The 22547-nt window shown below is 38.3% G+C and overlaps 3 protein-coding genes across 4 annotated transcripts; 1 reads left to right on the top strand and 2 right to left on the bottom strand.

The window, feature by feature from the left end:
- Positions 1–533: 533 nt before the first annotated feature.
- Positions 534–14476, bottom strand: llgl2 (LLGL scribble cell polarity complex component 2). The gene is made up of 27 exons (XM_020918157.2): positions 14201–14476; positions 9824–9943; positions 9600–9697; positions 9388–9469; positions 9203–9318; positions 8562–8720; positions 8138–8300; positions 7237–7372; positions 7112–7166; positions 6886–7040; positions 6268–6479; positions 5473–5540; positions 5243–5396; positions 5026–5130; positions 4707–4802; positions 4138–4334; positions 3910–4057; positions 3572–3719; positions 3380–3496; positions 3137–3303; positions 2738–3002; positions 2539–2671; positions 2435–2463; positions 2230–2277; positions 2111–2153; positions 1967–2019; positions 534–1547 (listed from the first exon to the last, which is right to left on the bottom strand). The coding sequence occupies exons 2-26, from the start codon at positions 9896–9898 to the stop codon at positions 1998–2000; spliced, it is 2991 nt and encodes a 996-aa protein (XP_020773816.1). The 5' UTR covers positions 9899–9943; positions 14201–14476; the 3' UTR covers positions 534–1547; positions 1967–1997.
- A 176-nt stretch (positions 14477–14652) lies between these two features.
- galk1 (galactokinase 1) lies at positions 14653–18079 on the bottom strand. Its single transcript, XM_020918133.2, has 8 exons — positions 17794–18079; positions 16894–17074; positions 16501–16620; positions 16201–16336; positions 15938–16119; positions 15655–15805; positions 15204–15366; positions 14653–14898 (listed from the first exon to the last, which is right to left on the bottom strand). Exons 1-8 carry the CDS (start codon positions 17953–17955, stop codon positions 14821–14823), a joined length of 1173 nt encoding a protein of 390 aa, XP_020773792.1. The 5' UTR covers positions 17956–18079; the 3' UTR covers positions 14653–14820.
- Positions 18080–18779: 700 nt separating this feature from the next.
- mettl9 (methyltransferase like 9) lies at positions 18780–22124 on the top strand. Of its 2 annotated transcripts, XM_020918132.2 has the most exons (6): positions 18782–18976; positions 19144–19302; positions 19519–19709; positions 20108–20317; positions 20990–21174; positions 21269–22124. In XM_020918132.2, the coding sequence occupies exons 2-6, from the start codon at positions 19210–19212 to the stop codon at positions 21490–21492; spliced, it is 903 nt and encodes a 300-aa protein (XP_020773791.1). In that variant the 5' UTR covers positions 18782–18976; positions 19144–19209; the 3' UTR covers positions 21493–22124. The 2 variants fall into 2 exon arrangements, with proteins under 2 accessions (XP_020773790.1, XP_020773791.1); XM_020918131.2 differs by having other exon boundaries at positions 18780–19302.
- Positions 22125–22547: the final 423 nt, after the last annotated feature.

Genomic DNA, 22547 nt, shown 5'->3' with positions numbered 1-22547 from the left:
CTTTTTTTCAGTAAATCGCCTGAAATCCATTGTTTTCTCCATCCAAATGTAGGGCACCAGGACGAAGGCTCGAGTGGACTGAGAGGTACCACACAGACGCACCATCTTCTAGGACTTTAGTCATATTTTACACTATACATTAATATGTAATTTTCTCCGTAAAGATTATATGTTAAAATAATACATTCCTGCGGGCTTTTTACCAATATAAAAAAATATAAACAAATGTAATGCAAAGGTAACTTAAAATACATTTTTCTTGCTTGTTGTGTGGACCTCCGCTCACTTTGGAAACCACCGGCTTAATGTCTAATTTACAAAAAAATTTAAGTGATGCCTGATAATATAGTAAAAAAAAAAAAAAAAATAAATATATATATATATATATATATATATATATATATATGTATATATTTAGTATGCACTGTGATATCAATAAATAAATCAGTACAGGAGGCTATTTAAGTTTTCTTTTAGAGGCTGTGAACCTTATTATCATAAATATTAAGGAAAAATAAAAACACACACTCAAATTTACAGATAAACATGTTATAATTAGGATCAATAAACTGTAGTGTAAAATACAAATTAGAAAATTAAGAGTTCATAATCTACAAAAATATATTCTAAGCAGATACTAAAACCCAGCAATCTGAGACAGTACCAAAATGTGCCCTAGCAGCAGCCAACCCCATCCAACAGCACTGGAACAGACAGTAGTGCACTCATACATTAAAAAATTTGACTAATAGCTTACATTTACAGGTATAGTCTAAATTACATTATATTTGCTCATGTTACAAATGTATACAGACATTTTATAGAGTTCCTATTAAAAGCAGTAGCAGTACCAATGTATTACTGTAGTTAGAGGACGGAAAGTCACCAGTAGTACAGTACAGTATTTAAAAATGTAGTGATAGTTTCAAGAGGCTGCTCTGAAAAATGTTGTAAGAAAGTTAATTTGAAATCCTGCCCCTTATTTGAAAGTACAGCATAAATACTTGCATTTATATGATATTGCATAAATCATTTGGGGATGAAAATAAAGTGATACTGCTAAAAGATAAAACCTAAAAATGATTAACAGTAAAAAAAAAAAAAAAAAAAAAAATAAGTAATTTGAATTTACAAAGGATTTCACAGTAGATCAAATTCTCCAAGCAAAATTAAATTATGAAAATAAAAAAGTCCTATATTTTACAAGTTTTGTTTACAAAAGCCAAGAATCATTCAGTAATTTTTGGTCGGTAATTCTTATTCTTCATAGTTAATTTAAAAGGGTCTACTTCAAGATATTAAAAAAGAGGCACATTTTGATGAAATACCCTCTACTACATTATTCTACATTACCACCCAAGTCCTGTCTAAAAGCACTATGGCTGTGGTCACGTGATGTGCTTATGTGCTTTGGTAAATTGTGTACAGTGGCTGGTCTTTAGGCACAAGGTTCTCCTCAAGCAGGCGTGATATACTTCTCTCCACCAGGGGGACATGTGTGCTCTCTGTCTGAGGTCAAGGTCATTAGTGGTTGTTCACAGGTTAAACTGCAAAGACGATAAAAACAAAATAAGTGTCTTTACTAAGAAAATGATCAGTTTTGAATATCCCTGTCATGATAACAAATTTTAAAGTGCAATATATTGCTGAAGTAAATATGGGCGATAAATAATAATATTGAAACTCTTTTATGTCGCTGACACAAAAACTCAAGAAAAGATTTAAACCACAAAAACTATTCTAAATGTACAATATTGTCAAAAAATCATGAGCTACAATGAAACACTTTAGTACTTGCACAAGTAATGAGTCATAGAAGTTCATAATTCAACCTTAAGTCTCAACATATTGTCAAAACATAAACAAAAATGTCCTAGTGGTCCAAAATAAAATGTACACGCAATATATTAGCCCCAAAAATATATATATTGTTCCAGCTTTCATTTTCTGAAGGATAAGTATTTACCTTTTTTATACATCCAATAGGCCATAGCATTCTATAAATTATTCTCCAGTAACCTGTGTCAGGAAAAGAAAGTGTTAAAATCCATTAAATGAAAATACAATTTCATTGCAGTTGAAACATTTTTGTTTGTATATGAACACTTACAATGGACCCCCTTCCAGTGACTTTTGGATCTCCTGTAGCACTTCTACAACAAAAAAAAAAGACCAAACGTCACAAAGAGAGTTCAGATAAATTTTATATTTTGTTAGTGCAGTACTCACTCTCGTCATTGAGCAGAGCATGCTCCATCACACGCCGCGCTGCACTCTCTACAACACAAGTAAAACATCAACACTTAATTGAATCAATTCAACATATTCTATTCTGTCATCAGTAGTAACAGAACAATTTTAGCTGGATATGTTAAATTAACACCTATGTTACCAGAGCAGTAATAACTGTATTATAGGCATGTTTAAGGCTCACCAGCATCATCACTGTCCTTCTCGGAAGTCCTACAAAACACAAAGATGTTAATATTCATTTGAAGGACATTATGAAAGTGAATGAAAGTGTGGCCCTGTACACACCTGTGAGCAGCATTAGCACCATCTGTCTGAACGCGCTGGTGCAGGGGGGCCTCCACCAGGCAGCGCAGCTCCACCAGAGAGCGTGTGGACAAAGAGAAACGCTCAAACTCAGATGGAGAAATGAGATAGAAACCTGCAAGAACACACTGTTAAACTGACTGTTTATTATATGAAGAGGAAAACACAAGTCTGGACTTACCTTGGCCGTGTTTAGTGAAGACACACGATGCAATGCCGCTCACATCCTCTTTGCGGATGCAGGGGTACTGCACCTGCATTTTGAGTGATGGCAGTGAGACCACATGCACGTCGCCCTGATTGGTCAGGAAGACTAGGTCACTCTCGCTGTAGTCCTCTGTTCGGTTACTGCCAAATGAGGCCACTCCAACTCTTCGCACTCTGGACCCATCCACAGCTGTGAGCTTTAGTTTCATTTTAGCACTAACTTTTGGCAGTGTGAAAATCTGAAATAATATATTAAGAATTAATCTACAGTAAAATGCATAATATGATACCATGTTTTTCACAGCACAGTCTGTACACATGAAAAGCATTTCTTAATTTGCTGAACAATCATCTTGTGTGACATCCTTCTGACCTTTAACTGTTCCTCTGAAACCACCAGCACGTGGTGTGAGCCATGCATGTCTGGAGAGCGAGCGAGGTCATGTGCCACCTCCAGGGGCTCTGGCAATGGAGCCCCATGTCCGTCCAACACCACGATCCCAATCACAGGGGCTCGGTGCATCAGCTGAATCTCTTTCGCTGAAGAAAATTAAACGGAGGAACTGTTACAGAACTGGAGATCAGAGTTTAAAAACAGCTCTAAAAACCCTCTGACCTGGCTGTGCTGTGACAGGCTCCTCTGCGCGGTGCTCCACAGGTGGAATTCGCAGCATGTAGGCAAACACACAGCCTCCGTTAGTGCCCGCCCACAGCGAGGGAGTGTTGTGAGAACCTGGGGAGGACATGTCAGGAGTTCAGCACTGCCAAACAGAACGTGAACATTAGTACTTAGCATTTTAGCACATACTGTCCGATAGGAAGGTGTCAGCGAAGTAGAGTGTTCGGACTAGGCCTGTGAAAGAGTCATCTGAAGAGCGCGCCTCAATCTTTCTCTGAACAGGGGCCAGCTCCATCTCGGCTAGCTCCGCCTCCAGGCGAGCGTTTGCTTCCTGTAGCTATAACACACAAGTATCATGTATGTACCATTATAGAGTTTGGCTTAAAGTGTCGTCATGATCATTCCTGACCAAGATAATAACTAAATTAACTAAACTAATAACTAATTAGTAAAGGACAATTTATGATGCATGTCCTGCTGATTGAGCATTAATAACAAGGATGCTTTAAATAGTTTCAAATATTTACCTTTGCAGCATTGTTAACATGATGTTTGCGAAGCGACACTCGACTACGACGAATTCTTCTAAAGGACTGACGAAGAGACTTTTTGATACTCTTCACTCTGGACAATGGCCCCTCCATTGCTAGCTGATCACTGGGGTTTAAGGTGCACCTATAGGGACATATAACAAATTAGCACATTGCTACATTTAATGCTTCATTCTTCATATTTCTTTTTGTGGGTGGGCTTACTTGACAAAAACACTATTCTTTTGTTGATAATCAAATAATCCAAATCCATGGCTGGTGCCAAAAGCAACGAGTTTCCATTCTGAGTGAAGGTTCAGGGCAGTGACCACGGCAGGAGGTTGACACTGGACCAGCGCGAACGGCTGAAAACCTGGAGGGAACAACACCGGCTCCTCACGCACATCCAGCCGAGTGTGGCCCTGAGAAAAACAAAGAAACAAGTAAAATAGACTGAGCTTTGATTATTATCTAGAATCATATTCATGGTCATTCTACAACTAGATGGAAAATGTCCTCATGATTCAACTCAAGTTTGCTTACATAACATAATTAAAGCTATTTCAGCTGACCAAAGTGCTTCACATGAACATTAAGAGCAAAAATACAGTACAAGCAGAAATAACACCAGCAGAGCTAGTATTAAATGCCAGTGAGAAGGGGTCGGTTTTCAGTCTGATGATGGACAGAATGATAGTCCATTGCTTTGTTATGATTAAAGGCCTGTAAGACTAAAATACTATGCTCCCTTTATTTACTGCCCTTTATGGGAGAAGTTGAAATGTGCTCCATACCTTCCAACGGAATCCCTCTTGGCCTTGAAGCAGGTCCACGACTTTGGCTTCAACACTCTGCTCAGCTGCTTCATCGTTGAGCTCCATCACGAGGATCTAAGTTAGAGCACACTCATCAACAACTGCCTTATTTTAAATATCACATTTATATATATAATATATATATATATATATATATATAGATATAGATATAGATATATATAGATATATATAGATAGATAGATAGGTAGATAGGTAGATAGGTAGATAGGTAGATAGGATAGATAGATAGATATAGAGAGAGAGAGAGAGAGAGAGAGAGAGATTGCACTCTGCACACCTGTCCAGCTGTGCCGGCCACAATAAGATAACCGCTGTATTTACACAAATGTATCTTTTGGATACCCAGCCGAGGATCATCGCTATATGGGTCAAAGCAGCCCACCTAAAATAAAATTTAAAAAACTTTTAGTGTCCAGATGAAGACCAACATTAACATTTAAACCTTTATGTTTATTTCAACTGAAATTTAAGACATTTTAAAAGTTCAGCTGTACCTTCCTGAAAGGTGGCCACTCTCCTTCGCTGCTTTGGTTCATGTTGTCATTGGGGTCTGCATCTGTGTCAAACACTATGGCAGTACTCAGCTTGTACAGAGGGTAGAGGCAGACCCCCGAGGCGTCCCAGAAACGCACTGTGCCGTCCTCATGGCTACACACACATATAAAGAGTCAGTGAGAGTAGAGGAAGACAATGTGTGTGCTGTGGAGAGGGACTGTGTACTGACCCTGTGAGGAGCAGGTCTCTCTGAGGGGGGTCTGCAGCCTGGCTTTGACCTCCAGTTATGGGCCAAGGCTGGAAGAAATAAAGTAGAAAAATTACACTAAAACCAACAGAAATCTACCAGTCAGTGAGTGCAACCCAGCTATGCTGAACAACCAGTCTAAAAGCTTTCTATGATGGTTCAGTTTGGTTTTAAACACAAGCTACAACTGTTCTAATTTAAGTAGGTCATTGTGTGTTTTTTGTCTATATTAGGCTTGGACAAACAATTGAATTCAAAAGGTTGGGTTTGTGTTCAAGAATTTGATGAAGTCAAAAGCTCAGACTGAAGACAGGGTCTAATATTATGCTTTTTTATTTTGTTAAAAAAAAATAAACTAACTAAACTGACCAAAATGGCCTGGCGGTTGTATGATTCAGTAGTGCTTAGCGTAGAGAACATTATTTTTTTGTGCCGTAGAGATGATAACATACATAAACCAAAGTTAAACATGTACAACACTGACACAGCATTCTCACCTGTCCCCATCTCAATTTTAAACCAGTATTTTTTGTGGCAACTCATGATTACAACTTACTGATAAAAGAGTTATATATATAAAATATATATATATATATAAAGTTATATAAATATTTTTATATTATATACTTTATACTACACAGAATATTTTTCATTGGCAGGGATAGATCAAAGTACATGTGAGACACTGTCAAAATGACTGGAAACATTAGATGCTTTCAACTTTATATGACAAGATCTCAAACAAAGAGCTGTGTTTTTGATATTTTCATTCCTCACCTTTTTGGAGTAGTGCGTGTGCTGCAAATCGCCAGCTGCACTGATCCGCTCCCACAGTTTAAATGGAATGGAGGAGACATGGTGCGAGCAGGTAATGGCAGAGCTGTGTAGAGGGACCAGGTAAGGCGTCTGTATGACGGGCCAGCCTTCTGTCTGTAGGTCAATCACTACAAGCTCCTCTTCTACCAGGACCACCAGAGCACTGGGGTCACCTGCACACAACAAGTTTAACATTTACTCATCTTTTTTCTCTAAGGGAAAACTGTATGCAATAATTCTAAAGGTAATATTTAAGATGTTTCATATGCTCCAAGAAATAAAACCCAGTTAGACTTGTGTTGGCAATGTCGGCCCACTGATCTCAGGTTGAACAATTCATTAACATGCTGATGTATAAAGAGGTTGGAGGCGGGGAATATGTTTTGAATATCATTTTCAATTTCAAGACAATTATTTTGCTGGAGAGTTAAAACCCACAAAAGTAGAACAGGAATTTTATCTTATTTATCAAAGTCATCTATATTTTTTGGATAATTTAAGTCTAAATATCAGAGAGAATGAGAACAAAAGTGAGAAAGAGTGAATTTTATGAATGACAGGCACCTTGTCTTGACTCACCTGTGTTTTGAGGTCCTTCTGTGATCACAAAGAAGTCTATAATCCTTGATGTAAAATCCAACGCTACATGTGTTTTACTGTGAATAACTGTGATGCAGTGTCTGTCTCCATAACTGGCCCTGGGCATCCCTCCACTAAACAGCAGAAAAGGGGGCCTAAAAAACAGAAATGGGTCAAAATAACTGCAATTTCACTAGGATGGAGTGAAAAATAAAAATACTCATACCCTTCTTCAGTGGGCAGTTGCATGATTTTCGGTATGGCTTTGCAGGGAAAGTGACCTGTAAAAAAAAATACAATGAGAAGGATGAAGACTATTTATTATGAGCAGTGTCATTAGCTGGTTCTGACCATAGGGAATGTCAGACTTCTCTTCATCCTCAGAGCTGGGGTCACTGTTGCCCACCATCCACCGGCAGTAGCTTCCATCGCTGTGTGAGCTTAGAATGTAACTACCATCCTCTGTCCACCACACACTTTCGAGTTGCTGTTGAGACCAAATATCCATAGGTTTTAGAATAATGAAAAATGAAGACAGTTGCCATAGCGATTAACAATTTAAAGCAAAATATTATATCTCTGGAATGAGGAAAAATCCTCAAAATGTTGTATATAACCAGAAGCTGAAATCCATGAATTTCACTGTTAATGCCTAACTACTGTTAACACTTTACTACACAGTTTTTTACTGCATAGTTTACATAATTATATTTTAGATTTAACTCAAAATATTGCACAGTTGTCCTTAGTTCAACAATTATGGAGATGTTTATAATTTGACTTCCTGGTTAGATATGGGCAGTAGATGACATAAGTGGAGGTAATTCCATAACTATTACTTGGCTGGCAACCATATTATAAAGAATGGCCAATTATCTAATTTACACAATTAATACTTTGCAGTGACATCACTGTGGGGGGTGTTCTACATGTATCTCTGTGACGTAATGTTCAGAAGATACTATGGTGACACAATGTATGCATTAGAAAACACTGTTCCAGCTAAATTAAGCTAAGCTAAGCTAAGCTTGTGCTCAAGGAACACATTTTTCTTACAGTTAGTATTCAGCTATTCAAAATCTGCCACCTGACTAGAGTAAAACTATATGATAAATATTTACCACAAGTACTATCCCACCAAACTAAGTAACGTGAAAACCTGTCATATGCACATCAAACATCCAGGAGGACCAGATGACAATGCAGATACAGGTAGCACAAATTCATAAAAGCAGTTTAAAGTGGAACTCACCTGTGTGGCTGGGATATGCTGAAGAGCGCAGTGCTTTTCCAGGTCCCACACCACCATGAGCCCACGGCCGTAGCCGATCACCACCTGGTTTGAATCTACTGGGTTCTCCTGCAGCGCCTCTACGTGCTCCAGGCTTCTGCGGCCAATGTAATCTTCTGGGACACTTCAAGACACAGAAAAAAGACAGAAACACTGTTAACAAAGCATAGTTATACATAGATAACTGATCACAACAAATGTATTTATGTCAAAACAAGCCTAATTATGTTTTGTTTTACCTTTATTTTACCTTTTATTTTATCCTTCCCTTCTATCTGTACTTTGAAGTTTTTTGGCATGAAGATTTTTACATAAATAATGGACAAAATCATGATACATATTTTTTGGTTGCTATGGTTTAAAAATAACAAAAATTTTGACTCACCTGCTTTGCACCTGGTCCAGGCTGATGTTTCGCTCCTCTAGCTCTCTGAACCCAGGGACCTCCACAATAAATACATGCCCCCCTTCTGTTCCCAGCAGCAGCAGCTCACCGGATGAGTGGGGCAGGACAGCAGTCACTCTGGTGACATGAGGAAGAGCCCTGAAAATAACATAAGTCATCAACCATTAATTAGGAAAATTGCCATTATGTTATGTCATATTTTCTAGTTTCTAATATGTGAATCACTACTACCACACAATAGCATTATAACCATTTCCCTTTTAAAAGTTGTTCCCTTTCAATAATCACCACAGCCAAACACCGTTCTCCATCTGACCCTAATTACTGTATACTGTTCTCTTATACTACAACTTCACATCCTCTTTCACTATATTTGCAATCCTATTTGATCAATATCATGTATTCCTGCAGTCCTCTTCCAAACAAGGGCAACAGCTATGGTATTTTTGAAATGTAATAGATTCAATGGACAACCATTAAAATTTTTATGCAATTAATAAGACATGACCATAAATAATCACATTTAAATCAATTCCCTCAGTTACCCAGCCTGGATAAGCAGTAGATAGTATTGATAGATGAACAATATATTGATAAACCAACAATATATTCAATTTTACCCTGGTGGTCCGGTCAAGGTGAAGCGTCCGATCTCTAGCAGTTCTGAAAGGCCTTTATGTGCTTGTAAAGTCCACATGTGCAAACTGTTGTCATCCAGCAGTGTGACCAGCTCAACCTGAACACAAATCATAGTTTAAACCACATATTATTCATAAACCAGAGTAGTCTGAGGTGACGTCCTGACCTGGTGTGGGAGAAAGTGCACTTGGGTCACTGCAGCACTCTCATCATGTAAACCCATAAACTCCACTCCGGGGGCTCCAAACCTGAACACTGGATAAGGACTTAACAGGAATAAGTGATGATTTTATACACTCGGCATTTATGATTTTCCCATTTTAATTTTAGACACATGAATTTAGACGTTATGTTTAAATCAATGTAAATGAAGGATACAGTTTGATGGCTCCAGACCGGGTGCCGATGGCCAGTAGCTGGAGGGAGGGGCTGTAGCCAAGAGCACTGGGCTGGTGTGGAAACCCATGCTCCACAGTCTGTACACAGAACACAAACCGCTTTATTAAAACTTCAAAGAATAATTGCATAAACTTTTATGAAATATATATATGAACTAAAAGAATATGGTAATAACTCCTATAAAGAGTTTTTAGAAAACTTGCTTTGTTGAATTGAAAAAGCTCCTGTTTTAGCCGATCTCTTTGGGACTCATGGCCGTGTCGTCTGAACCTCTTCATGCTCTCAGTGTGGAGACTCTAGGCCACTGCAGGCCCGCTGCCCACCTGCCACAACACAACAAAATATATTAAGAAATGTGTCATTGTAAAGGTCAAGTTCAATGATAACAAGAGGTCAACCTTAACCAGTAAATGATAGATTTATAAATGGGATTTGGATGTCTCAGTGACAGACAGAATTGATTAAGAGTGAGATAATTCCAGAAAATAAATGTTAAAATTAAGACTAGGAAATTTGGATTACAACTTGGCTCACTTTTGGTCTAATCATTTTCCATCTGTATTTCCTCATGACTTCATAATGACCGTTAGAGCAATAACATTTTCCAAAGCAACTCAATTAAATTGTTGTGCAACAATGTGACTCCCAGTCCCTTTAGATGAAGTCAACTGAGGAACCAAGTTTCTTAACATTCAATCAGCTCCATTTATACACTATAATTTCTGTGGAAAGTTTTTGTAATCTATAACCGTAGTACCAGGGAAGCACCTGGAGGCCTCAGGTTAATGAGAAACTGTGTGTCATCACAGTTCCTACTCTGGGTACAGTGACTCTCAGTCAGAGTTAAGTCATAGCCCTTATCTGACAGAAGCTAAACACTACCAGGTCAATATCCTTCTACATTTTACAAAGCACTGTGGCACTTTTCAGTGAGGTCATCCAATTCCCAGCATATCTAAAAGTTAAGGGAAATGAAGAAGAAAAATGTGAATAAACATGTCCAGACTTGGCCTTAACAGCGACAAGGCAGTTCAACAGGCAGCGCTACATTACAGAGGTCTCTCAGCTACTTAGTACAACTGGGTCTGAATGAGTGGCCAGGAAATGCCAGGCATCCAAAGCATTCTACATATGAGCTTATGAAATCTGTGGTTAAATGGCAGAGCGAGAGCAGGAAAGAGCGAATTCATCATGATACATCTCATAATTCAAAGCACTCACACTGATACCAGACAACAATAGTCCTCTAGCCACAGCAGGTGAGACATTACACAGTGGATATGACACTAGCCGCTTCAGGGTCACTATGAGTTTGAATGAAACTCTGTGAAGGAAGTGTGCACCTCACTTGGTTTGTGTATCTCACAATGTACAGGGGCCATGCATTCACTATTCAGAAACAATAGAGACAGCACCGGCAATCAATCAATCAAATATAAATATAAATACACATATATATATATATATATATATACACACACACATACATTATATAAAAACAAGAGAGATCCATTTCTTTGCTGATTCTCCAATATATGTGTTCTGTTCAGCTTTGAGCAATGTTTGAATATATCTTCTTCCTTTGTGCAAACTTCACAATGTTAAAGCATACTTCACATATAATGAAAGTATTATCTTGTACGTGTGTATTGTTGTTATATAGCAGTGACATTTATGGGAGGACAGTGCCTTTGCTTAGAGTGATTCTAATGTTAGATGTGCTTTGAATATTATTCTTCAATTAAATAGTGGAATACTATATTTTGAAAATAAAAATTAAGCTGTATTCTGCAATTCTGATATTTGTTCCATTCCTTGTTCAACAATGTCCTTATTATTTACAGATGATTTATAGGAACACTAAGTTTACATTAAAAATAGGCTCAGATGCTATGTATCATTTATTACATTTTTTTCTTTATTATTTTAATAATCATCAAGCAAGAATTACAACCTCTACATGCACATGTAACATACTGCTCAGACATCAAAAATGTATAGTCAGCCACATGAACATGCTTTAAAAAAAAAAAGTTTCTAACTGCAAAAACAATTATGTAAAGAAGGATATTGATTAGTTTAGTGAAAATGTGCATAGTATGTTTTATACTATTCACGGTATTTGTAGAATGTCTGCACAGGGAGATTTGTCCTCTGCATTTGACACATGCTTCAAACAGTGTCAGCTGAGAACCCGGTCATTACCAGGAGGAACACAGACAAAAACTTAGTCAGAATTAGTTACGTAGGATTAGTCTATTGTGCATGTGTGTGTGTCATAGACATATAATGACAGCATTTCTTTAGAGAAAATCAACAAGATTCAGAAAGAACATGCAAACTCAAAATAAAGCCCTGGGTGAAAGAGCAGGGACCGACAGGTGAGATCAGAATCACTCAGTCAGTCATTGTGCTGAAGTAAGGCACGCCTCAGACCCCTACCCAGAGGACCCTACCCCAGAGAGCTCCATCAGGATGCACCTACATCACCGTACCAACTACTCACCATTTTTCATTAGTTTCAGTTATATATATATATATTACTTCATTAAACTTTCTATCAGCACTTCAAAGACATTTGATCACCAATAGATTTCATTTCTAGTTTGAAATTAGCTTCCTATTTTCTCTGCTCTACTATGCATGCGTGGGTTGTTTGTTGTCACAAACAAATACAAATATTAAACTGTCAACACAGGCTTACATATACAAGGGTGTAAATAGCATAGGTATATTAGATGTATTTTGTCTGTGAATATGTTGCCGTAGGCCCTTTGTCTGGTTAAGATTAGGCACAAATCTGTAATGGTTAAGGTTAGGAAAAGGGTTTGGGCTTGTCTTTTGTGTAAAATTATGTCAATGTTGGCACCGTTACATTGAAAACAGCGGCCATGAAACAGTGGACTTTGGTGTTGTTTTAGAGACCTGTGGCTGGAGGTAAGTCACTCAACAGTCCTCTGGGTGGAGGTCTGCATCCTCATCCCTTTTTCTCAAGTGTCATGTGTATATTTTAAATTTTATTTGTGCAATTATTATTCAAAAGTGTGTCATGACTGCTGTAAGCTTTTAGACTTTGGAGATGAAGCAGCCCTTGATTACCCATGTGCGCTGCCCATCTTCAAATGTTGGAATGAACCAAAAGAGACAAAGATGAACTCTGATGAACCAAAGACTCTTAAAAATACTGGGCTACCTCATAACCAACAATAAACAATTAATGGGTAACATATAAAACACATATGCTGAAAATCCAACTTCTGCTCATCCCTGGGGTTCAGAATTATGAAAATCAGGACCATTGCCATAGCAATCTTTTGCGAAAAGTCACAAATGTTGCCTACAACAGGAAAATAAATGGATGCAAATGAATTACTGTTGTCTAATAATTCAAGATTCAAAAAGTACAAAGCAAAAGGTACATGAGCAGTTCACATCAGTGTAACCCTTTCTTCAATCCAGACTTAGTTACACATTTTACAATACTGAAATGTATGCTAGGAACAGCCTCCCTACCTGCAGATGTCCCACAGGGAGGGGGAACTGTTTTGCCTCCATTTCAGGTGGCGGCAGGTGCAACAGAACAAGTCCGAGAACAAAGCCTGTTTGTTTAGTACTGAACAGAGAGAGTGAGTGGGGGTGTCTTCTCCACCAACCAGGTTGAAATAAACACCACTGTCTGCCTTTGCAAGTTGTGGTCAAGGAGATAAGGAGGTACAAACCACTTTCCATCAGCAATTAAAACATTATTCTTATCTCCAACACAGCTGCGGTACTTCAGATCTGGCTAGCACTGTGTATATACACACACACCATGTGACTAAATTAGGATAGCTCTACTCGACTACAGCAACATCATCAAACAAAAACGACCAAACCTACCAAATCAGAACTAAATTGAACTCAAACCAGAAAGGTTTATAGCTTAAGAAAACCTTGTTAGTTGACATTAGACAAACGGCTTTATAGAGACCCTTCAAACCTATCATGATGCACTGTTTCCCAGTTTTCTCGGATGTAAACAATACTGCCCTCCCAACAAAGACATGACTCAAAGGCCTTATCATACCTGCCAGCCAGGAGGACACACCTTTCTGCGGTTACGCTTCCGTCATTACACAACAATGTACTGGATCTGCTGCTCTACTAACTTCATGTGCAAATTAAGTTTCAACACTTTACCCCAGTTTCAGTTTCGAAGTAGTAAACAACAGCCTAAAAATCAAATCGTGTTCAATTTACAAAGGAAACTCCTTTTATAACAAATCATCATACCATGGTAAAATCTCTATTGACCTCTATACCACTACTGAGGTGCAAATGCCCAAGTTACGCCCCTCTGTTAAAAAGTTTTAACAGTTGGAATTAACTCTATTGCAATTTAGCGCTGAAACCTTACAATGAGGTTTATTACCAGGGTGATATACAATGACATAATGGTTTAGCGAGCTGGTTAACGCGATTGAAAAAAACTGCTCTCAGCGTCTTCTCGGAGTCTTGAAAACAGGTGGATCATCTCCTCACCACCTGCACAGTCAGGCGATTGCGATCAACAGTTTGGGCCCTCGTCCCTTCAGACCCACCTGATTCAGAGCAGCCGTGTCTCCGCCGACGTGCACAGCTGAACAGGTTTCTTCTACAGTCCCAGTCCACTCACTTCACACCAAAGTGCTTCACCTTCATAGAAAATCCCGAAAACCCGTAGACACAAAACCCGGTTGATTGTAGAGCAGACGAGAGAGGTAATTGTAATTCAATTATATCGTAGGAGTCTTCTTTTCTTGTCCGGTAGAAATAGCCGCAGTGTTTCCTGCTGCTAAGCTAAACTTCAGCGCCTCAAACTCCTCCCACATGCTGCGTTCAAGCACACCCCGTAAACTCCGAAACTAACTGCACACTTCCGGTTTTATCCTAGCCTGTATAAATACCGTCTTTTTTTTTTTTTTTTTTTTTTTATTTTGGAACATTTTGACCAGATGTCAAAGACGCAAAAAAACATATACATTATAATGAATTACATTCATGACACAGTCAGTTGGGTAACTGTGCATTTATTTAATTTAATTCACAACCAATCCACAGCATAAAATATAAGTTACAAAAAATTATTAAAAAAAGAAATAAAATCAACTAAAATACATTGTATTATTCATTAATGTATTATTTGGTTGCCTTCACACTTTGCACACTGCGTCAACTGCAATTATGAACTGAAACTTAGAGCTTGGGCTCCCTCTGATGGGGTTGTTACATAGAATGTAGCATTTCCACTGTATCGTTCCTTAAAAGAAAGGGAAAAACATTTTAATAAAAAATTTATATGTTGATACATGCAGGATGTAGAAATAATAATTTAAAAGAATGCACTTCCTACAGCTGTACAGGTGTGCAAAAATAAAACACTTTTGAAGTGTTCAGTACAAATTTGGAGTTCCAGTGTTTATATAAAACTTGATCAAATAAGATTAACTGCTTTACTTTTAAGTAGTGGTATTATAGGAAATTCTGAACTTTTTTGTGTGATTTGATCTGATGTGATGTCTGTAATAAATGTAGTCAGTAACATATATGAGTTTGTTTTTCTACCTTGATGTGGCTGATTGTCCTGTCAACAGCGTTGGCCTGCAGTAGAGTCACTGTACATCCCCCAAATCCTCCTCCAGTCATCCTGCTGCCGAACACTCCCTCCACCTCCAGAGCAGCCACCACCAACTCATCCAGCTCTGGACAGCTCACCTCATACAGGTCCCTGACAACACACAAGCCGTCACTAGAGTCGGTATGTTGAGTTCATTTGATAACATTCAAGTTTAAATATGAGGTAGAGGGCAGGTGAGGTACAATTTGTGTTTTTATTGTAAAATTAAGGTTTTAACTTGATTTATGGGTAATATCTCTGTAATTACTAACAAAGTAGAAATCTGCAAAAAGTAAAAAAACAAAAAACAAAAAAACAAACTGTGGCTTGAATGCAATAGCTGGCTCTAAAGACAAATCATACATTGGAGTTAGGTTTTTAAATTAAAGTCCAAAATACCTGAGTGAGTTGTGGCTCTCTACCATTAATTTGCCCACTTCTTTGTAAGCTCCACTTTTCAAGGCTTCAGCAGCTTGTTCTGTTCTTTGTATCTCTTCAATTACATGGTGTGCTCGCTTGAAAGTTACTTCATCTAGTAGGTCTTTTGCCTCTGAGGTAGAGGACAAAGAATACAGAGTTAGTACAATTATGAATTACAGACAGAATCTACAAATGTGGTATAATAGTTTTACAGTTCATTATGAAAATATACAAGACAAATAGATGTGTTTATCTCATATACTTTCCAGTTCCTTCATTGTAGCCTCTCGCAGGCTAGCCTTGCCCAGACTGACAGCAGCCGCCTCACAATGCCTCCGTCTGGTGGGATACTCACTGCCAGTCAGTGAGTGCTTTACATTGGAATTTGTGATCAAAATGACAAGATTGGTGTCCAACAGAGGGACAGGCTTGGCCTCCATAGATCTAAAATGTCAACATTTTAATATTGTTAGAGACGAGCACTCTTGTTCTATACCAATCTTCTATAATTTAGTAATTTGTAACCTGCAGTCAATGAGAAGAGCGTGGTCTTTTTGACCCAAAACAGCAACAAACTGATCCATAATGCCACAAGGAACCCCAGCATGAGAGTGCTCCCCCTGCTGACAAGCTACTGCTTTAGCTACTTTATTGCCATCATCTGAAAACCAAGTCAAACATCAGATTGTAAAAAATATTTCTGAAAGTGAATCAGACTACTCGTTTCATTTACAATGAGCTATCATGTGCAGCCAGATACAATACAATATAATACAGTTTGTTGTTGATGATATAACATATAACACTATAGCTTTGGACCTTCACCTGGTTTGATCTGCTGTAAAAAGGTGTAGAAAGCCACCTCCAGTGAAGCAGAGCTGGACAGACCTCCTCCTAGAGGAACACTGCTCACTATCACTGCCCTGAACCCTGGGACAGGACGAGCTGTGGACAGAACATATTTGGTTATTACACATGAAGTATAAAGGTCATTATAATGTAGAGCAATAGGACATTCTGCAAGAGTCAGCAGCTTTACCATTCAACCACACGCCAGGGTGCCTCTTACTTATTAGTTCATGACGTAAAAAGTAGATTCCTTCAGAATTTTAAAATGTAGAAAATACTACTTATTTTTGACTTACAATTTACAAGTTGAAACTTTGTTTAACTTAATTGTGATAAAAAAAGGAAAATAACTGATCTTAACTAATTTACCTCTATAATGGTGTATAACTCCCTTGACATAGTTTGCCCATTTAGGTTTTCCAGAAACCAGATCAGTCTGCAGGCTGAAGTCCACTCTCCAAGGCTGGTCTGCATCCTCATTTAATGTTACTATGCAAACATTGTGATCTGAGTTTTGTTTGCCAACCACCACTGTCACCATTGGCAGGGCCTTTGATAGTATAACAAACATAAGGACACACTGTTAGTTAAATAAACTCAAAACATGCAGTTAGTTACCCTGACAGATTATTCCACAGTAGGGTAATGTATCTATGGCTATAGCATTTATTTAACTATACATGCTTTTACCACAAGATCCCTTTGGGAAAAAAGGAATTAATTCAGTAGCCAAATTGCGTCTCCACATACATCTGTAACTTGGCCTGCTTATCTCTATAGACAGAAAACATTCATGGATATACTAGAAAAGTTTCGCAGTGTACCTTTAAATGAGGTCATTTGCATCTTTGTAGTAAGTAAGTAATGTGCAGCAAATAAAAGTATTAATCTGATGGGTCCAAAATAGCTTTATTAATGGTGCACTTTGTAACCATATAGGTTACTTTTCTGGTCACTGGGTTGTCCCCAGGTGGTAGTGCAGCTTTAACTCAATGTTCATATGCACCACTTAAATGAAAGAGGTCAAAACGTGAATGTGGATTTTTTTAGTAGCAGATCCAGATAATACCAACACATTTCAGCTACATTTCCTTCATATCAATTACATCAGGCACCAACCTCAACACCTAGGTGTATCCTGTCAAACTTTCATTCAAATAACTCTAGCTGGCTTAGGAATCAATGAGGTTACTTATAATTTCTTGCATTTTGTTGAACATTTGTTATTACGGGTGGTGGGAGCTGTTGCTGTAATTACAAAACTGTTACCATTGGTAGGACAAAGCCGTCATTGTAGTCGGTGTGCTCCCCGATCAGGTTGACTCTGCCTGGTGCACAGGCGGCCAGCTGCGGCTCCTCTCCAAATTCCTGCACAAACTTCACGCGAGCTTCTTCAACCAGCTCCGAGACGGCACGCACAACACTGGCCATGACACCAATTCTTCTTTATCACCAACAATAAAAAATGGCAAGTTTAAATGAGTAGAACTGAAAAGATGTAGTCTGCACGCGTGATTTGGAGTACGTGTAAGTCAAGTGATTTATGATTACTTCCTAGGTTCATTCCAATTCCTTCACTTTGCGTCCTTTCTATGACCACTTGACTCCTCGAAGCCTGAACCCCCTCGGTCCCACCCACTGAGGACAGAAAGCCAATGGAAAACATCTTAAATTTATCCTCCTCTGTGGCTCGACTGGTTTGTGGGATTGAAGCGAGGAGTTAAAAGTTTTGAGAAGGTACGGCCATTAAGAATTGGATGTACCCCGGGAGTCAGGTGATTATTGGTACTTCCTACAAGTTAGTCCTTTCATGAGCTGTCATTTCTAGAGATGTCATCCGCTCAGAAAGAATAGAACTTATTACTATATTTTTGCAATCAGCATCTGTCAAGCCTATCTCATCCCGAACTGCATCTATGCTTATGTAACACAATAACGCCCCCTGGTGGATAATATAATTTGTAATCGTCTATTTTTGTCTTCATGAGACTGGATTAGATTTTGGCCTTAACTCATTTATACAAGGTGGGTAAAGTGTCTTGCTCAAGGATGCAACGACAGTAAGCAATATGCACAGTTTTGTTTGCCCCATTGCCACCCAAAAGAATTAATAGTAAGGTTGGATTAATTTAAGTAAAAGAAAAGACCAAAACTCTCGTCCTCGTTATGAAAATGTGAGTAAACCCTTGATACACCAGTTAATAATATACAAAAGTAATGCTGTAGTATACTCCAATACAGTAGGTGGCACTATGCACCTTTAATTTGGAGTCAGCAAAGTGATGCGGAAGTAGCATGTATGGCAGATGCACGAAGATGCTGTGCAGCAAGAGTGCAGTAACTCTGTTCAATGAATAATGTTTATTTAGGCCTAATCTCCCTAAATGGTTTTACGGTGAGACAAAGATGGCGAGTAAATAGCGTCTGATCTTTAAGCCACCGCGCCCACAAGGTTTGTTTTCTTGTTTGTACTCTCAGCTGGAGCCATTCCCACTCGTGTTGATTTATATTTGGCTAGTTTTTCCTTCACCATGCAATATTAACGCTTGTATCCACTCACTGCTGTGCCCTGGTTGGTAAAAATCCACGCTGCTCCTGTCCGGTATGTTTTCCTTGCAGCTGAGGACTGTGGTTTTTGTGGCGTGGGTGTTGTTCTACGTGGGCTTTCTTCTCGCCGTCAGAAGAATGTGGACGGGCAGGTACGTGCGCAGTCCCGTTGTGCGCGCCCTATTAACTGTCAACACGATGAGCGAGACGGTGGCTCATGAAAATGAAGAGGTAAATTTGAACCTTTTCCTCCTTGTATTTTTATTATTTCTTAAACTGAAATGCTTGAACGTAGCAGTCGATCTTATTTTAGGCTACACATAATGTATCTGTGTGATGATAATTAAGAATAGAGGTAGCTATGTGATGAAATGGCTGGGGAGGTTTTCAGATCAGATCACCCTTCTGTATAATTAAGTTCTCTCAAGTGAATGCTTTCTGTTGCAGTGGTACCGTTGCGTCCCGGACCTACTGGGGGACAAACTGCAGCCCTTCTTTGTTCAGAGTAGTCTGGACCGGGACACAAAAGCTTTCCTTAAACACAGCATGGAAAAGTCTGGCTGGCTTTTCACTCAGCTCTACCATTCATTTGTGTCCACTGTCCTCAGCCCCATGGTCTCACGAACATCAATCAACGGGCAAGTACTACTCTGCCTATGAGTTTTTCCTGTTATAATTAAAGTGGGTGTGGCCCAATTCTTAGAAACGTGTTCCCTATTATTAAACATACACTGGCATACTCAGACTGAAGTGAGAGTATAAAAATAATTCTGTAACTTGCATTTAGCTAAGGAGAAGCTAATCTAACTAGAGTCAAGTCTTAAATGTTATAGGTACAACTAAAAATTTGTTGACCTAAAGGCACTGGAGTTGCCAAAACTTTTAATGGCAATAATGTCCATGTTTATTAACTGACTGACATTAACTAGTTTGTTGAAAACCCATTGGCTGTAAAATGTCATCTCAGAAATATTTTAAGACAGATATTGTCCATTCTTCCTTATTTACTGTCTGTACATTTTCTTCAAATCTTCAGGTTCCTGAGTCGTGGGTCCATGTTTGTGTTCTCATCAGAGCAGTTTCAGCGTCTTCTCGGAGTAGGCCCGGAGTGGAGAGCTGATCGACTGTTGGATCTGGGGGCTGGTGATGGAGGAGTCACTCAGATCATGAGCCCTCACTTCAAGGAGGTCTACGCCACTGAGGTCTCTCCGCCCATGAAGTGGCATCTGCAGAGAAAGAATTACAAGTGAGTAGATTCAATCTGCCATATACAGCTTCAAACTTGTACGTTTTTCTGCTTTGGTCTACCCCTGAAAAACTACATCTATAGTAAAGACTAGGAATGTATGATATGATATTGTTGCATTCCCCTCTGTGCAACAATTTTTTATTAAAAAAATCACATTTGGCCATGCACTTTGTATCACTTCTGCTTCAAATAAATTAAGTTTTGATCCAGGAGCTCACAATTTTGTTTTTAAATTGAATGAATTAATTAATTAATCATTGGATTTATATAGCAGCTTTCAAGACACCCAAAGCACTTTACAGTTCATTGTTCATTCACTACACACTCAGTGGTGGCAATCTTCTATTGTAGCCACAGCAGATTGACCAAAGCGAGGCTGCCAATTTGCACAATTGGCCTTTTAGACCACCACCAACACTTACACATACTACACTTTCTTTTAATTCAATGACTGTAATGTTAAACTTTTGACACTGAGACACAACCATTGAATATAGCAGTATTGTATCAAGTCATATTGTTATTTTCTTAAAGTCTAGATCACAATTTTGATTTCATTATTAATGATATTACCACAATAGGATATCATGAAAGGGATCAGATCTGATTCCTGCAGTTTGCTTGTCTATAGTAATTTATGTTGTTGTTGCTGTTTTCTATTTTGTAAAGATTACTGGGCATAGATGAATGGCATCAGACTGGGTTTAAATATGACCTTGTAAGTTGTCTAAACTTGCTTGACCGCTGTGACGATCCTTTGGCTCTTTTGCGAGACATACACGAATCACTTGTCCCAAAAACTGGCAGACTCATCCTGGCGGCAGTGGTGCCCTTCCAGCCTTATGTAGAAGTTGGTGAGTTTAAGCTTGCTTTTTATTTTTGAAGAAGTCATAATAAAAGTTCAGTCAGTTATGTTATTGTAATTTGTTTTGTTCCTTTGTTATTCAGGAGGGCAGTGGCAGCGCCCCAAAGAACATGTAAAGATTAAAGGAAAAACTTGGGAGGAACAAGTGACGAACTTGTCCACAGAGGTATTTGAAAAGACTGGGTTTCAGGTGGAGGCAGTGACACGACTACCTTACCTCTGTGAAGGCGACATGTACAATGATTATTATGTACTGGACGATGCCGTCTTCGTTTTAAAACCAACAAATCAAAGTCAGAACCAGTGAACACCAGAGGATTATGGAACTTATTTATATCTGATGAAGAATCAAAAGGCATTTTTTTCCCAAGACTTTCACAAGTTAAAACATCCAGTATTGTTTTATTGTCAAATTACATGTGAAACACTCAAAATAAACATAACTAATTACATTTGGTGCATGTTAGGGACTTGGGAACTTTAATGAAATTGTCATAAGCGGGCAAACATTTATATCATTTGTATATGTTTATGTGTTCTTTTGTTAAAAGTCAGAAGTGGGAATCACTGCCTTAACATATTTAAAATAGAAATGAAACCAAACTCATAGAATAACATTTATTTAGTTATCACCATCTGTTCCAGAACTCCCAATGCACTGTGTAGCCAAAGGACTCTGGACTTAATCATTTCTGAGAGACAACTTGAAAAAACGTGACACCCCTAGAGAATTATGCCATGTTTAGAAATGTCTAACTACAATGAGAATGCCAGGCTTCATCATGTTCAAATGATGTGAGAGGTCCAGGGAAAAGACTCTTAGACTTGCTAACATGCAACTAAATCCAGTTGGTGGCGTATAGAGGCTGAACTGTGCCATGTTTCGTGTTTCAGTTGAATTGTTTAAACATTAAATAAAGACTACTGTTTTCTGATTAACTTGTATTTAGTTTGTATCTTATTTACTCTTTATTTAAAATACTTAATATCTCACAGTCCTTAGAAAGCTTCTGACTAACTTAACAGTAATACCCAGTACAACTTAAATTTCACTGTTCTCTGCTAAACTTATTGTAAGAACACTGTAACTAGGACACAGGAAATACCTGATACCATTGGCTTATCAAGCGATTCCCCAAAAATAAAGTGTTAATGTATTGCTATCTATCTCATATTCTTGCATTAGGTGTAACAAATTGCTGTTCTGGGATTAAGAAAAATGACTTAATGTCCCGAGATCTATTCAATATACAGTGTGATATTAAAACATGCCATTTTACTATTAGGGCAATTCTTCGGTAGCTTAGTTACAAATTCCTCAACGCAAATTAAGTTGAAGGACTACAGGCTTCATGTAAATAT

This window comes from Boleophthalmus pectinirostris, unplaced genomic scaffold, assembly GCF_026225935.1.
Source record: "Boleophthalmus pectinirostris isolate CB_2022bp ecotype Guang Dong unplaced genomic scaffold, ASM2622593v1 HiC_scaffold_14, whole genome shotgun sequence".
In the NCBI taxonomy this organism is placed as follows: domain Eukaryota; kingdom Metazoa; phylum Chordata; class Actinopteri; order Gobiiformes; family Gobiidae; genus Boleophthalmus; species Boleophthalmus pectinirostris.
Note: the sequence above shows the minus strand (reverse complement) of the source record. Positions and strands in the feature narration are given on the sequence as shown.